The sequence below is a fragment of the Sinocyclocheilus anshuiensis genome, unplaced genomic scaffold (assembly GCF_001515605.1).
Source record: "Sinocyclocheilus anshuiensis isolate Anshui unplaced genomic scaffold, SAMN03320099.WGS_v1.1 scaffold447, whole genome shotgun sequence".
Classification (NCBI taxonomy): Eukaryota; Metazoa; Chordata; class Actinopteri; order Cypriniformes; family Cyprinidae; genus Sinocyclocheilus; species Sinocyclocheilus anshuiensis.
In genome coordinates, this window is record NW_015552615.1 from 2134568 (window position 1) to 2150792 (window position 16225).

Sequence of the window (16225 nt, forward strand, 5' to 3'; positions counted from 1 at the left end):
AAATGGCTGCAATATAACAAAGAGTGAAAAATTGAAGGGGGTCTGAATACTTTCCGTACCCACTGTATATAAAATAAGAAATAAGGCAATTTTTAGACACTGAAATAATGAATATTTGTAAGGGAAATGTGATTAAGTGTCATGAAAATAATGACAAAATGCAAAACCCATTTTAGGCAAATATATTTCACAAGAAATAAAACTATTTTAGGACAATTAAGATTTTTTTCATATATATTGTGTGCTATTTGCATGAGTAAACCTGCATTTCTAGGCTGCAATACTTGCAACAGCATGCATACATTATCATAATTGACTAATATCATTATATGGGTTGGTTTTATAAATGCACATGGGATGGTTTCATAGATAACTACAGCCGTCACTCAACTGTCCAACTTGTCTATTGTTGTACTGTGGCTCAGCTGATTCCTCTGGGACTCAGCTGAAGTGATAGAAGTGCTTCTAATGGATGCTGGGTTAGGTTAAAGGCTAATGAATTGGCTGTACAGTGCGTTAGAGGGCCATTTATTGAACATCCCTGTGTTGTTTCCCATTAAGTGTTCCAGAGGCAGAGTAGTAATATGAAAGGAAGCTCTGGGGAGTCGGACCTGCTGGTGTAATGAATAGCGGATGAAATTGCTTGAGGATATTTCCATTCGCTGCCGTCTGTTGCTTCTATTGTGTTGAACTTTAAAAGCGGATTTTTTTGTTAACAGACGGGTGAAAGAAATGTCACATAAAGTGCAACAGGAATTTTACATAAAATACATATCGAAAGAAACCAGGCCGGCAGGCCAACATTTTATGGATACTGCTAAAATACAAAACCAAATATTGACAATAATTTAAGCCATTCACACAATTTAAAGGAATGTCCCAGTTGTTCCGTAGATTTTCAATGTAAGTGCATGACCGTAAACATAACTTTTGTTTTGCTTATGCTATGAAATTGTTATTAAAAATGCATGTTGTGCATAATATGCATTATTTCCTTGCCTCACCTTTTGAACGTCGTTTTTGCACTTGTCCAACTTCTCCTGGAGTTTCTTTTGCTGATCTGATGTGACTGACGCCTCTCCTTTGCTATTGGCCTCCCTTGTGGATGCAATTTTTTCTTCTTTGCAGGCCATGTGGTACGCTTTCTTTGCTGTTTCCAACTGCAGATTGAAGATAAGATGAACTTGATAAGCAGAAGCAATTTAAGACAATTGTTTGTAGTTTTGAGCAAAGATATGTCCAAAATGTTTTGTAGTTCCAAGTCAGGACATAACATTAAAGGTGCATTAAGTCAGTCTTTGTCTATGGCTATATTTGCAGTAGAATACTAGTGCGCTGCTTGCTGCGTATGTGAAACAGAACACATTACTTAATGACAAACATTTCAAACAGTAGTATGCCAACTTGCATTGCATGTTTAATTCATGTTTTATTTTGCATGTTTAAATCTAATATTTTATTGATATTGATTCCGTTTCCATTGTCATTCTAAAAATGCAATGTAAAGTTGCGCACATTGCATTCTGGGATATAGCTGTCCCACACAATGCTCGGTTGTATACTGCACATTCAGGCAAATATACTCTAGTATTCCATGCATACAGAAAATATGCACACTTTGCACAGTATGAACACTATTTACATTCCAAATTGCCTCTAATTCATCAGCATTTATGGGATTTCACTTCAGGTCACAAAAATAAGAAGCTGATTTTTTTTTTCACAAGACATTTTTTGAAAGTAATATTTATGTTTTTGATTGGAAATATTACTTGGTGTGCCTTTAAAAACTGTACATTTTAAATGTGCACACTAATGTTAAAAATTGGGGGTTTGGGTTTTGAAAGATGTCTCTTTTTTTCTCACCAATGTTGCATTTATAAAAATGGATAACAACAGTAATATTGTGAAATATTATTACAATTTAACAGACTGTTTTCTATTTTAATATATTTTAAAATGTAATTTATTCCTGTGATGCAAAGTTGAATTTTCAGCATCATTACTCCAGTCTTCAGTGTCACATGATCCTTTGATTTGCTCACATGATTTGCTGCTCAAGAAACATTTCTGATTATCATCAATGTTGAAACAGTTGTGCTGCTTCATATTTTTGTGGAAACCATGATGCATTTTATTTACCAGGATTCTTTGAAAAATACAAAGTTCAAAAGAACATCATTGCACATTGCATATTTAAAAGAGAAAGTGCCACAAAGCTCTGTCTCCTCACCTCTTTGAGTTTTTTGGCCCAAGGTTTCTGGGCTTTCCGGAAACCCTCTTCTGCCTCTTTGGTTTCTTTGAAGCCGCCCATCATTTGTTTGTGGTAGGCCTCTTTCTGCCAGTTCTTCACCTTCTCTAAGTCCTCGTTCAGCAGGTTATTTTTCACCTCCTGGTGCAAGTCGCTCACCTTTTCTGCTTCTGTCATCAGAGCGACCCAGGCTCTCTCCAAAGTCCCGTACTGCGGCCCTGCGAGCGGCAATAAACAACGCATTAAAATTGATTGAGTGAGAAAGCGAGGACGAAAGAGAAGTTTATTTAGCTTAAGAAGCAACAAAACATTTGCTTTCAAGATTGTCGCTTTAAATCTATTCAAGAATTTCTGCACAAACACGGTTCTCCATGGCCACATCATCAATCATTCAGCACCTCTCTCCACCAGCTGCCTCCACCTCTTGGACCAGTCGGTGAGCTGCTGCGCATAGGCCTTCTCGATCTTGGCACGCTCCTGGATGCAACTCATCATGTCATTGCAGAGTCGATGGCCATCCTCGATTCGCTTTACTGTACGCTTGTAGTTCCCAACCTGAGAAACATGGATACATTCTGAAATAGGTCAAGTCATGGACAGGGCAGCAGTAAAACACTAGAGCTAAATGATCTGTAATTCAATAGAAAACCGTGACTGTCCACTTCTTCACTGTCCTTGGTTCCATATGGATAAAAAACAAACAAATGTAATCTACAAAAATGTAATCTAATCTACAATAATAATACAAATAAATCTAATTAATTTAACCAACCAATAAAATTTGGATTTGGAATGAAAAAAGTATATTAAAATCATCTAAAAAATTGTTCTCTCAATAGTTTTATATTGTTATATATATATATATACTGTATATGTATAATATACTTGTAATATATATATTTATTACATAATACTATACATGATATATCATGAAAAAATTATATAACTAATATTAAAAAAATTACATAAAAATTATAAATATGAAATTGCATAGTGTGTGCCGTATGCATACTATATACTACAGCGATAGTAAGAGTAGTATAACAGTATAGACATAGCCCATCTTCTTAAACAACCAATAAAACAAAAATACAAATTATATAAAAAATAAAACATAAAATGTATTCTTAATATATCTCAATTAAATATAGACATTTTAGGTGTAATTATTTATTTTATCAATTTTAATTAAATATAATATATTTTATAATTACATAGTTTAAGAGCATCGGGATACTTAATTACGTAATTTGGAAGATCTCTCTTCGGATTATGCCAGAAATTGTATTCTATCAAACACATTTTTATATGGAGTCAAAATGATATTTACTTGCTTGTAACAAACTCAAACCTCACGCTAGGTCTGGCTTGAAAGCTTTATATTATCTTTTAAAAATAGATTTCTCTGTGGAGAAAGTGAATGGGATCTTACTAGAGTCTGCTCTATAATTTATGGCAGATAAATCAACAACAATGACACAGTTTTACTATGTTAATACCATGCTGATCAATATAATGTTTGGTTCCCTTTGGCTGAATGACACACTTCCACATCACTGAAAGTCGATTAGTCAATATGATACAACATCACGTAACAGTCGCTAACAGCATGTTCGGCATCTAATCAACCACCAGCGCTTCACAGCCGTAGTTGCCTGTACATGCCTGGACAAATGAGATATGTGTGATTAATAATATTCAAAAACAACATGTAGTAAGATTTTGAGCCTGACCTCCCAGAAACTGTCCGTGGTCTCGTCGGACATGGCGGACTCATCGTAGGCACCCGACATACTGTGAGATTTGGCAGAGCAGGACTGAAGCTAACAAATGAAATTCACCATGTACTGCAGAAAAGAGAAAATGACAAAAGTGATGAGAACATAAGCACTATAGTGCAAAAACCTACCAAGAATAATAATAATAATTCATTACATTTATATAGCGCTTTTCTAGGCACTCAAAGCGCTTTACATTGTCAGGGGGTATCTCCTCATCCACCACCAGTGTGCAGTATCCACCTGGATGATGCGACGGCAGCCATAGTGCGCCAGAACGCCCACCACACACCAGCTTATTGGTGGAGAGGAGACAGAGTGATGAAGCCAATCAGTAGATATGGGGATTGTTAGGAGGCCATGATGATCAGAGGCCAATGGGCAAATTTGGCCAGGATTTTTAATGACCACAGAGAGTCAGGACCTTGGTTTAATGTCTCATCCGAAGGACGGTGCTTGTTGACAGTATAGTGTCCCCGTCACTACACTGGGGCGTTAGGACCCACACAGACCACAGGGTGAGCACCCCCTGCTGGCCTCACAAACACCTCTTCCAGCAGCAACCTAGTTTTCCCAGGAGGTCTCCCATCCAGGTACTGACCAGGCTCAGCCCTGCTTAGCTTCAGTTGGCAACCAGTCTTGGGCTACAGGGTGATATGGCTGCCGGAGAAGTGAAGCATTTTACCCTCTATACCAACCTAACAGGACCTCCTACACGAAAATGATGCTTTGTTAAATACATTTAAAACATCAAAATGTCAAGTTGGACCATGCATTTAGTAATTTAAAAGAATAGTTCACCATAAAATGCATTGGATGCTCTGCAGTGAATGGGTGCCGTCAGAATGAGAGTCCAAACAGCTAAAAAATCATCACAATAATCCACAAATAATCCACATCACTCCAATCCATCAGTTAACATCTTGTGACGCGAAAAGCTACAAGTTGGTATGAAACTAATCCAACATTAAGACGTTTTAACTTCAAACTGTTGCCTCCCGCTAAAATATAGGCCTAAGTCTATAATCCATAATATTGCTTTCTGCAGTGAAAATGTTGTCTCTTCTGAATCATGAGAGAAATCTGCACAGATCAAGCACCGTTTACAACCAGAAACAGTCCAAAACAGCTCTAAACAAAGATGCTGGTGGATTTTATTGAGCGTTATTATGAATTATGAACTAGTATTTTGGCCAGCTGGGTGATAAACTTGTTCAAACGGTAAACCGGTTTGAATTACGGACACGGTATGAAAAAAAAAAAAAATGGCATACCGGTACAAGCGGCTAAGCGACGTTAACTGCATACACTTCTGACTAATGACTGGAGAACTTTTAGAACTATTGATAACACACAATTAATGCTTTAACCAACTGTAAACGACTGTTAACAGAGGCCAGAGACGCTGAAGACGAACGCGAAGAGGAGAAAACACTGTAGCAGGCAGAGCAAACTCACTTCACCATGCGCGAAATATTGGAAGAAAATCCTACATGCTGAATTGGGAGTGGGGGTTGACATGAATGCATCTCTGATGGGAACTGGCTGTGTTCAGAAAAGTTTAGATGGTATTTTCTTTTCATCTTACCTCCATATTGCATATTAATGTAGTATTTAAAAGAGCAGCGCTGCTTTGTTTACAGCTGTACCCAAGGAAACGCTATGTCACAGCTGTTCCATAAGCGCCACCTGCTGGCAGAGAGTGAATTTGTTTCATTCATGTTTTATGTGGCATAATTTCACAAAGCTAAGGTCAGACCATTATGTTTTTGCTTCAAATTGTGAAATTATACAATCTAATTTACATCAAAAGCTGCTCATGTAGCATGTTTGTTTGGATCTTAATTAAAATGCAGCGGTTCTGTTTCATGCATTCTGATTCATATAAAGGCACAATCAGGGGGGAAAATGTGATAACCGTTAAGTCAGAATCCTAAAAAAAACAAAAAAAACATTTAGTGCCCAGTACTAGCCAGGAGCGATTAAATTGAAGTTAAAAACGTCTTGGAAATGTCTGGATTCGTTTCTTACAAACATGCAGCTTTTCGATGTACTGGAGTGGTGTGGATTACTTGTGGATTATTGTGATGCTTTTATCAGCTGTTTGGACTCTCATTCTGACGGCACCCATTCACTGCAGAGGATCCACTGGTGAGCAAGTGATGGAATGCTACATTTCTCCAAATCTATTCCTATGAACAAATAAACTCATCTACATCTTGAATGGCCTGAGGGTGAGTACATTTTCAGCAAATTTTCATTTTTAGGTGAACTATTCCTTTAAATAGTCCAAAAAGCATGAAAAGTGAAGTCTTTTGTTTTGTGTTAGGCATGAATTTAGTTTTCTGAGCATTCAAGACTAATTTACAAACTTGCACAGATGTCCATAATGGGTGCCCTGTCGCTGACTACCAACCCAAGTAGCCTCTTCAATATTAAAAATGTCATTTGGTTACATGCCTATTGCTAAATCACTGACAAAAAGAAAACAAAGTGGAGCCCAAAACAGCCCTGGAGGAATCTTTTAGCAATCAAGTGGAAACTAGATCTGTTGTTCTGGACATGCACGCTCTCATGGATCGGCAAGGATATTTTAAACCAATATAGTTCCTCCACTAACCCAATATTTCTGGGAGTGGAGATTCATGATAAAGACCATCATTTCAACTGAATCTAAACAGAGACGCTGTCTGACAAAGCATGTCGCTGCGAGTTCATATACAACACAGGGAATATTTGCAATAGTAATGGCTTATAAGTTATATTGTTTTGTGTTTATCTAAACCCAGACAATACCTAATTGAATTTGTCGAAGGAAACTTAATTAAAATGTCATTTTTGCCTGTACAAAACATTCAATAACATGCTAATGTGACAAATTAGTAATGTAGAGATCTATGTGATTTTGTATATTCTTCTGTATGTATACGTCTATATTCTGATATTCTGTTTATTATATTCTCACTTAAAGAATAGCCACCAAAAGTCCAGACTTTCAACACAAAGGTGTCATCTCACCAGACTACACAATGATTCAGTATGATTAAATCCCACGGCCACTTTATATCTGGCCACATTATGCCTGGAAACAAACACTCAGCTTCAGTTTGAGGCCTGATTGTATCATGATAATTTAACTCTCTATCAGTGATTGACAACCATCTCGTCAAAGTGATGGACATCAATCAAAGTGAAAACACTGAAGGAAATGACCGAGAACCCAGAGAGAAGAGACAAATCCAATGTCATGGTATACAAACATGACCTGAACGCACAACAACATCTTAAGACATCTAACATAACCTTGGGAGAAAATGTATGAATGTCATACTATGGCTCGCTGAAGGCGTACTAGGAAAACGAACAAAAACGACATTGACAAATGACTCCAGTGACTTCTGAGTGTTTGCAATGATAATAAAATTATAGGCGAGCCATGATGATGTCATGCCATTATTCAGACCTGACAAGATAAGACGTTCTGATTTAAGGGCCTCCAGTTATTTATTAAGACACCGGAAGGAGGGCTGAATAATGATTGTGTCAACTGAAACCAATAAATGTGAACAGTTCAGAGAGACAAAAACAATGACGTACGGCATAAATGCACCAAAATTAACAACAAAGACATCTTAATCTATACACAAATAAGGCGTTTAAGTGATCTACATGTTGCACACAATCCTTTCTGTCATCTGATTGATAGTATCACAAAGCCTTTTTATCACTGTTCAAACGTCCACCTTCAGATTGTGGTTCACGTGTCTTTTTGCTGTGAAATCTTTACTAATTTTTATAAAGTAAATGCAAGAATAACTTACGAATATTGTTAGTAATGATGGTAACACTTTACAGTAATGTTCCATTTGTTAACTATATTTAATGCATTAGCTAACATTGAGCAATGCATTGTTACAGAATTTATTAATCTTTGTTAACATTAGTTAATAAAAAATACAAATGTTCATTGTTAGTTCATGTTAGCTCAGGTCCATTAAATAATATTAACGTTAACAAACGAACGTTAACAAATGGAACCTTATTGTAAAGTGTTACAGTAATTCTTCAAGATGAACACTTTATGGACTGAAGCATCTTTGGTTTATTTAACTATCCATAAATCCTTTTCTTTTAAAGGGGTCATATGATGCGATTTCAATTTTTCCTTTCTCTTTGGAGTGTTACAAGCTCTTGGTGCATAAAGAAGATCTGTAAAGTTGCAAAGACTAAAGTCTCAAATCCAAAGAGATATTCTTTATAAAAGTTAAGAGTCAACCACGCCTACCTAAAACGGCTCGTTCTAACACGCCCCCACATGGAGTCCAGCCCGGGGTCATCACATGTGGTTGCCGCAAGCACGCCGGACGCTCCTTCGTCGAATCCGCCGGACGTTCCTCACTCAAGCCCGCTGTGTGTGACGTTGTGTGTGACGTTGTGAAAGCGAAACTACTTTGTTTGGTCTTCCAAAAGAGGACATTCGGCCAATCACAATGCTCTGGATAGATGGCCAATCAGAGCACACCTCTCTTTTCAGACCGATGAGCTTTGCAAAAATCAATGCGTTTCAGAAAGGCGGGGCATAGAGGAGAAACAATAATGTACAGTATGTGGAAAATGTTTTTTTTTAACCTTAAACCGCATAAACACATTTCATTACACCAAATACACAAAATAATGTTCTTTTTAGCAACATCATATGACCCCTTTAAATAGAAAAATCATGTTTTCTATTTATTTGTTCATCTCTCATCATCGTGTATTGTATTGCATTGCACTGCATGCAATATTATATGCATGTATATGCATGTATTGCATTGCATTATATGTTTTAAAACTACAAAGCTTTTATGATAAAGATTTTATGTAAGTATCTGCTATACTGTTATAATGATCTCATTGATTTATATTACAACCAGAATTTCTAATTTTTTGGTTACATAAATATCAGTATCTGCACAAAATTGCATACTTTTGCTCAGTTTGAGCCTCTTAATAAACCTGAGGTCTTTTTTCTTACATTTGAGCTCCATATTCTTTTCTGCAACATATATGAGACATAAAAGCCTGATGTATCAAATACAAATGAAAAAAATATATATGCAGCTTTTTAAAAATATTTTGTCTAAAGCCATTTTGTCTAAAAACTTTACAGGGTTAAAGAAATTATTGTGCAAGTTGCTCAAAAACAGTTTGGCAAAATGGCCTCAATTTGGGCAGCATGTCCAGTTAATCCATTCAAACTGACGTGGCGGCAGTGGGCGGCGTTTTAATCATTGCACATTACTCTATTTGGCACATCAGACAAAAGAACTGTAAAAGTGGTTGGGCAACCTAAACTGTTGATTGACATAGATCATAGCAACATTCAAAACATTGCATCACAAATGCATAAAACATGCCACATTATTTAAGATCATAAACTTTAATCACTTTCTATATTTAGATCACATTAAAATGTCTTCAAATAAGTAAGACAACTTTATCTTGGCATTAAATACTATCTTTATCTCATTTCAAATTATATGAGACAGTATTAAATAATACAAGCACATTCAAATACAATCTACACGCCAACAGATGGTCACTGCATGTATGAATGCACTAAAATACACACAAAAACAGAGACTCCAGCCATTGCATGTGTTAAAGTAACTCTGATAAACTCAACTAATCATAATTAAATGTATACCTTGAATGCAATGCAAGCAGCATGAAAGCGTCTGCCAAATGCATGAATGCAAATACGAGTCCGACAGTCAAAAACAAAACCCCACGCTTTCCCCAAACAAAGCTCTCCTCCAGCACATGCATCATCTCCTCCATACTGATGACGAACGCTCCAACCACGACAAAAGAGGAAAAGCAACAAAAGGCTCACCGATCCCCCGCGTTCAGCCAGGGCACAGGCTGCCTTCAGATCCCAGGCACGTGGGACCCTCCACCACCAAACACCAAAAAACAACCCCAACTGCTGCTCCGCTCCACACTTTTGTTCAGTTTCGCCTCTTTGTTCCTGGGTTAAGCGTTTTGTTAGGCTTTAGAGTAACTGAAGACGCAGTCAAACTCACTGTATCTCTAATGCTGGGTAGTTAAAAACGCTTCTTGGTGAAAAAAGTGGGTGTTCACAAGTGCAGCAGTGTGCGTGTGTGTGTGTGTGTGTGTGTGCACAGGGAGCGTGCTGGGGATTATTTTCAGGCGCTGCATAATATCATTGCGCCTGCTGCACCCATATCGGCCTAGAAAATAGAAAATCGCAACTTTTCATTTTCCGTCGGTCTTAGTACACGATGTAACTACAGAAGAGTCAAGTTTTAAATAGGAAAAATATAGAAACTCTTTGGTCATTTTTGAGCGAGATGCTAAAGGTCTAATTATATTCAATGATATATGCTAAGCTGCAGCTAAAAGTGCTACCGCCAGACCCAGAGATCGGCTGAATGGATTCGAAAATGGTAAAACTCAACTGTTTAACTCTTAGGGGAGTTGGAAAATGAGCCTATTTTCAAAAAATAGTGGAGTGTTCCTTTAATAATTACAATTGTATAGCAATTTATTCCAGTTATACAGTAATATTATGATAAAACTGTCATGAAATGATGGAAATGATGCTTTACAGTTATGTAATACTTATATATGTGAAATGTCATATATATATGAAAATGATAAACAAAGACCAGGAATGACAGAACCGCTGGAACATTTCTTGACATTTTTCCATGACAGTATTAAATACAGTGATGTTAATGATTGATGAATGAGTTTCTGTGTTATAAAAAGACATGGACATAATAATGTCTAGTGGCATGCTAACGACTGTTTACCAACCAAAGCTTAGCACACATTTCTCATTTCTCATCAGGCCAGTAATGCAGTTATAGTTAAAAATGGTCTAACCAGTTTGTTTGCTTTTGGAAATACCGAAAATGTATATTCTAAATATATACTACCTTTCAAAAGCTGGGGGTCTGTAAGATGTTTTAATGCTTTTGAAAGAAGTCTCTTTTGCTCACCAAGGCTGCATTTATTTGATTAAAAATACCGTAAACCCAGTAATATTCTGAAATATTATTACTATTTAAAACAATTGCTTTCTGTTTGAATATGTTTTAAAATCCAGTTTATTCCTGTGAAGCAAGGCTGATTTTTCAGCATCATTACTCCAGTCTGCAGTGTCACATGATCCTTCAGAAACCATTCTGATATGCTGATTGCTGCTCAAGAAACATTTCTGCATATTATACAAACTGCATATTATTAAGCTGATTCATATTCTTGTGGAAACCATGATACATTTTTCAGGATTCCTTAATGACCAGGAAGTTCGAAATCACCAGCATTTATTTGAAACAGAAATCTTTTGTAACATTATAAGTCTTTCCTGTCACTTTTGATAAATTTAATGCATCCTTGTGCCATGACACAGAGCAAATTCAAGGGACAGTTCACCCAAAAACGACAATTCTCATATCATTTACTCTCCCTCGTGTCATTCAAACCCAATAGTTTTAGATGAACTATTCCTGTAACTCTTTTGACAAATCAGTAATCAGTTATCATTTATGTAAACCGTTCAGCATTACAGAATGTCCTGAATAAAAGCCTCATCATCAGGTCTAAACAGTGATGAATGGAGTCTGACATCATCACAGATGCTCAAAGGAACGCTGCTACGGCTGTGTTCAGATAACTTATCTAAAGCTGATCGACTGCTGTTCAAAGTCTGAAGGTGTAGCCCAGTTAACTTGTGTGTGCGTGTCGACAGCCCTCAAACACGACACATTCAATCCCAGCTAAAGAGAGAATGGAAATGATATCAAAAGAGATATGTGTTTCTACCGGGGGCATTTTTGCTACATATACTGTAAGTAAAATCTGCAATACATTTCTGTGGTATGCCTCAAACCACCAACCTCACATGAGATAGAAGCAAAAAGGATGGAGTGAAGAAAGACGTAATGAGAGATGGATGAGGAGCAGAACTGACTCTTATTGATCAGTCAGCAGGAGGAACAGCATGAGCAGCAGAAGAAGTCAAGCCTACACATACACACACTCAAACCAATTTAGCAGTTTTTATGGCAATGGTGTGGCTATGTGGGTGGTAAATAGCCTCTTAAAATGTACAAATATACACCATTTTTATCTTCAGTGCACATTTGCCATTTCTGAAAATGCAAGAGTGGCAGGATTATGATCAGCTGTTCTTCTGAGCCCAGGACTGATGAATAATTCATTGCCTTCAGTTAACGGATCACAGCGACAAACGATTCTAGAGTCCCTGCATACCCGCATACGTCAAAGCACTATAACTTGAGCCATGTGGGCTGTATTTTCTCTCGGTCGGCTGAAATGCTTCATCATGCATGTGTGATGTGACTCCAGATCTGATGTCACGGCTCATGATGCTGATTTCCTCATATACAACCACTTCAAGTTCTTGCAAAGGTTCATAAGATGCTGTATGGACATCTATTCTGATAAACAGCACAATGTTTTAGATGTCCAACAGTGTCACATGCTATATAGTCCATGGAAAACTACTTGAAACATATTTTATTTAGATCATTCTTGAATAGTTATCACGCATTTTTTGACATCACATCAATTGAGAAAATATCTGGAATATTTGTACTTGTAGAAAAAGTGGTGATGTTTTTTTTGTACTATTACCAGGGTCCAAAATATGAGACCCCCACTGAAAATCCCTCTATTTTGCATTTTACTATCCTAATCTTATACAATATTTTAATATAAATGCATATAGACACTGTAAAAATGCTCACCATTTCTTTGCAATTCTTTGTAAATAGCATAAGAAGTTTCTGAGTGAAAAAATAATTTTAAACCAATTGTAATATGCTTTATTTTGTGGCATTTTATAATTTAGAAAAAAATTTTTTTTATAAATATTACAAATACTAAAATAATACTATTCAAATGTGCAGATGTAACCTTAAAGAACAAACCTGTAACCTAATGCAGTCAAGTTGATTCAGTAATAATAAATAATAAAACAGAAGTTATAGAAAATTGCTTCAAAGTAAAACCTACAACGTTTAAAAAAATGTTTATAAAAATTATACTAATTTTGTTCATATATTTTATACTTTTTATAATGTTACTTTTATAAATACTTCTATATTATAAATTTTATTTTGTTTTATATCCATTTCTGGATTTCTGTTAAAAATGAAAATGTGCAGATGTAAGAATGTGCAGAAGCTGTTTCTCTCTGATCAGCATAAGCCAATGTAGCTTAAACAATTTTATAAAAATCTTTCAAAGTAAACCCTACACCAATTTTCTTTCTGCATATAAATGAGTGATTTTCTATCCCTTATTCTCCTCAGCAATGACCAGCTTCTCTTTGCTGTCTGCAGCTATAAATAAAGTATAATCAAGCGGCACCCTGCACCGAAACTAAACACCTCTCTCCCAAAAGCTCTCCACACGGCCAACAAAAACAGGCCGGATGTCCAAACACACCGAGGCCGTCGCTGACACAATTTCAGCCTATCGGCTCTACATCGAGTTGATTAGAGCAGTCCTGAAAGGTGACGGTACTGAAATAAGAGAAGAGCTGAGAGAGAAACTTCAGCACATCCTCAAGCACGTCTGTGATACTGACAGAAAAGCTTCTCATTACAGCAATAGGGGCTGTAAAAGCCCTGTAGATGACACACTCAATCATAATGCATGATGTCACTATATTAATGTGATACTTACAGGCATATTTGCATAACTGATGACTGACGTCACAGGAATTTCATTCATTCATCATTCATTATAACTCACTATTTTTCAGCTTTTGTAATCTTGACTAACATTCCAATAAATTACATTTCAACGCAAAATCAAATTAAAGAAATTATATTCTGAAAACAAATAAATTATTTTTAATGACATTATTTTTGTGATGATTAAGTACATTTTGTTCTCAAATTTTCATTTTTATAATGCATCTAGATGTTTTTTGTAAATAATATTATTATCAATATTGATTCTCAGTAGATTCTATTCTATTAATTAAGTTGCTCTATTACATAAAAAATGATTGGAATGCAATTTTTTATTATTAAAATGTAGCAAAAATCAAAGCCAATACAACAAATATCATGATAAATAAATGATTAAAACAAATAATTAAATAAATGATTATGTCAACAAATAAATTACAATATATCCTCATTTTTCACATATTGATAATCACATAAAAATTATATACACTGAAAAAAGTGTTGAATTTACTTTGAAACCATTACTAGTAAATGTAATAAATAATTACAAATAAATAGCAAGTAACACATTGAATTAAACATGAAATTTTGAAATCGAAAAAAATTAAATTTCTTATTTCTAATTTCTTATGTACTCCAATAATCTTTGTTTTATTTACAACCTTGAAAAATACTTTTTACCGTGTACAAGCATAATATAATATAATATAATATTTCTTTTGATTTTGGTGTGAAATCTAACCTGGACATATTCTTGACATTCACCCTTACACATGCTATAATTTACTCAAGACAGACGTTCAGTATTTGATTTAGACTTAAAATATTTGTTCAGTATAAGACAATGCCTCACCTGGTAAATCCAGCCTAAAAGAGAAAGATGTCCCAGGACCTGCGAGTGACACTGGATACTCCTGACATCAGACCAGTGTTGGACTAATGGGTGTGTCTAAAGCTGCCAAACGTAACTTTACCCACTCTCTATTACAGATACACACACAGTATATATTCATTTACAAACATTTGCTCTGACACACACTCATGCATTAAAGTGAACTTTGACAACCCCACCCAGCAAGATGGCAGACGATCAATGATTAGCCAGAGGTCAACATTACCACACACTGACTCTTAAAAAGACAGACACAATCTAAAATAAAACAGCAAAAATAATGTTTTTTTTTTTTTTTATTAAACTCATATTTCAGGTCAAGTGTTCATTGAAGGGATGCTATTTGTTACATGATACACACCACTTTTTAGTGCATACAGTTTAGTGCATACTAGTAAGTAAATTGGGAAGCAGGGTATTAATGCCCCAAAAAGTAGATGAGAGAAACTTTTCTAAATGAGAGAATAAATATTTTTTAAAAGTATCGGGACTAATACTGATGGATACGCTGTTATTCAATACTGTGGTCAAAAAAAAGGAAGCAAAATGGTGCTAATTGGCAACTAAAAGCTGTTCAGCACACAGTGGACTGGATCTCACCCACCACAGGAACCAGTCAATAGCATTGATCAGGCCAGACTGAAGCCAGCAGATATCAATGGCTGAGATGCTCAGTGCTGAGACTATAACTAAAGGCCCATGTTAGTAGAGTTTGCTATAAGCTAGGCTATTGCTCATACTGAGGGTTAATGATTCAATCAAACCAATAACTTTAAGTACTTTTGTCTTGTGCAGTTTGTGCTGCAGACATAAATGATGCTTCTAACTCTGTGGCTCATGTGGCACAAGCACAAAAAATGTTTTTGTTTTTTTAAATCAGACATTCGGTTTTTGCAAAGGGGGAAAACTTTAAAGGGATAGTTCACCCAAAAAATGCAACCCTCTACATTGTGAGTAAATCACTCGCAAATGCGACTAAATCTTACTCTGGGCGACTAAATAATGTCTAACATTAGCCATTGGCTAATAAATTCTTAGATTTTACACGCCAGTATGTGTGTGAGAGGCGTTCAACACAGATTTTCACTCGATAAACATGCTGACTGAGCGCTTGAGAGTTTCGCTCTCCGTCAAGCGATCTGTACTATTTGAATGCGCTCAATGGATCATGTCATGCGCAGTATGTAGCACACAGCGCACCTGTATTTGACGCACCGTAAACTAGTGTGAAGGCGCACTACTCGCCATCACTTTACTGATAGCACTGTGTTTCTCACACATGCAAAGAGAGAGAGCGAGAGTCTTGCATACCACGCTGAATCGACGCGCTACATGTAAACCATATTCTTTGTTGTATTTTCCTGTCAAAATAACAGTTCATTTAGAATTATTCAGCTTTTAAGAACAAGCAGAATATATGCCGGTTTCTTGGCAGTGGGTGGAGCTAATGCGCGAACAGTTCTTGTTGGTTGGCGCTCATCTATTATCATCCCTGTTTTGATTTCAGCAAATCAGTTCGAGCGAACGCTGACAACGTGATTAATATTCATGAACCCAGCAGATAATA

General features: G+C 36.2%; 1 protein-coding gene and 1 long non-coding RNA gene across 4 annotated transcripts in view; one reads left to right on the forward strand and one right to left on the reverse strand.

The window, feature by feature from the left end:
• The window catches only part of pacsin1b (protein kinase C and casein kinase substrate in neurons 1b), a 35026-nt gene that overhangs the window by 8933 nt on the left and 9868 nt on the right, over window positions 1-16225 (reverse strand). Inside the window, exons 1-5 of one of the 3 annotated variants that reach the window (XM_016457305.1) lie at window positions 14620-14774; window positions 3985-4098; window positions 2650-2806; window positions 2234-2469; window positions 1005-1160 (exon numbers count right to left, since the gene is read on the reverse strand). In XM_016457305.1, coding sequence (XP_016312791.1) covers window positions 1005-1160; window positions 2234-2469; window positions 2650-2806; window positions 3985-4044 — 609 coding nt within the window. In that variant the 5' untranslated portion in view covers window positions 4045-4098; window positions 14620-14774. Of the gene's footprint in view, window positions 1-1004; window positions 1161-2233; window positions 2470-2649; window positions 2807-3984; window positions 4099-9907; window positions 10134-14619; window positions 14775-16225 lie in introns of those variants that run through there. The other 2 variants (XM_016457306.1, XM_016457303.1) reach the window with 2 other exon arrangements.
• Window positions 1-16225, forward strand: part of LOC107666139 (uncharacterized) — a 22008-nt gene that overhangs the window by 3804 nt on the left and 1979 nt on the right. The window contains exon 2 of the long non-coding RNA XR_001631638.1: window positions 6576-6579. This is a non-coding gene — a long non-coding RNA (uncharacterized LOC107666139). The remainder of the gene's footprint in view (window positions 1-6575; window positions 6580-16225) is intronic.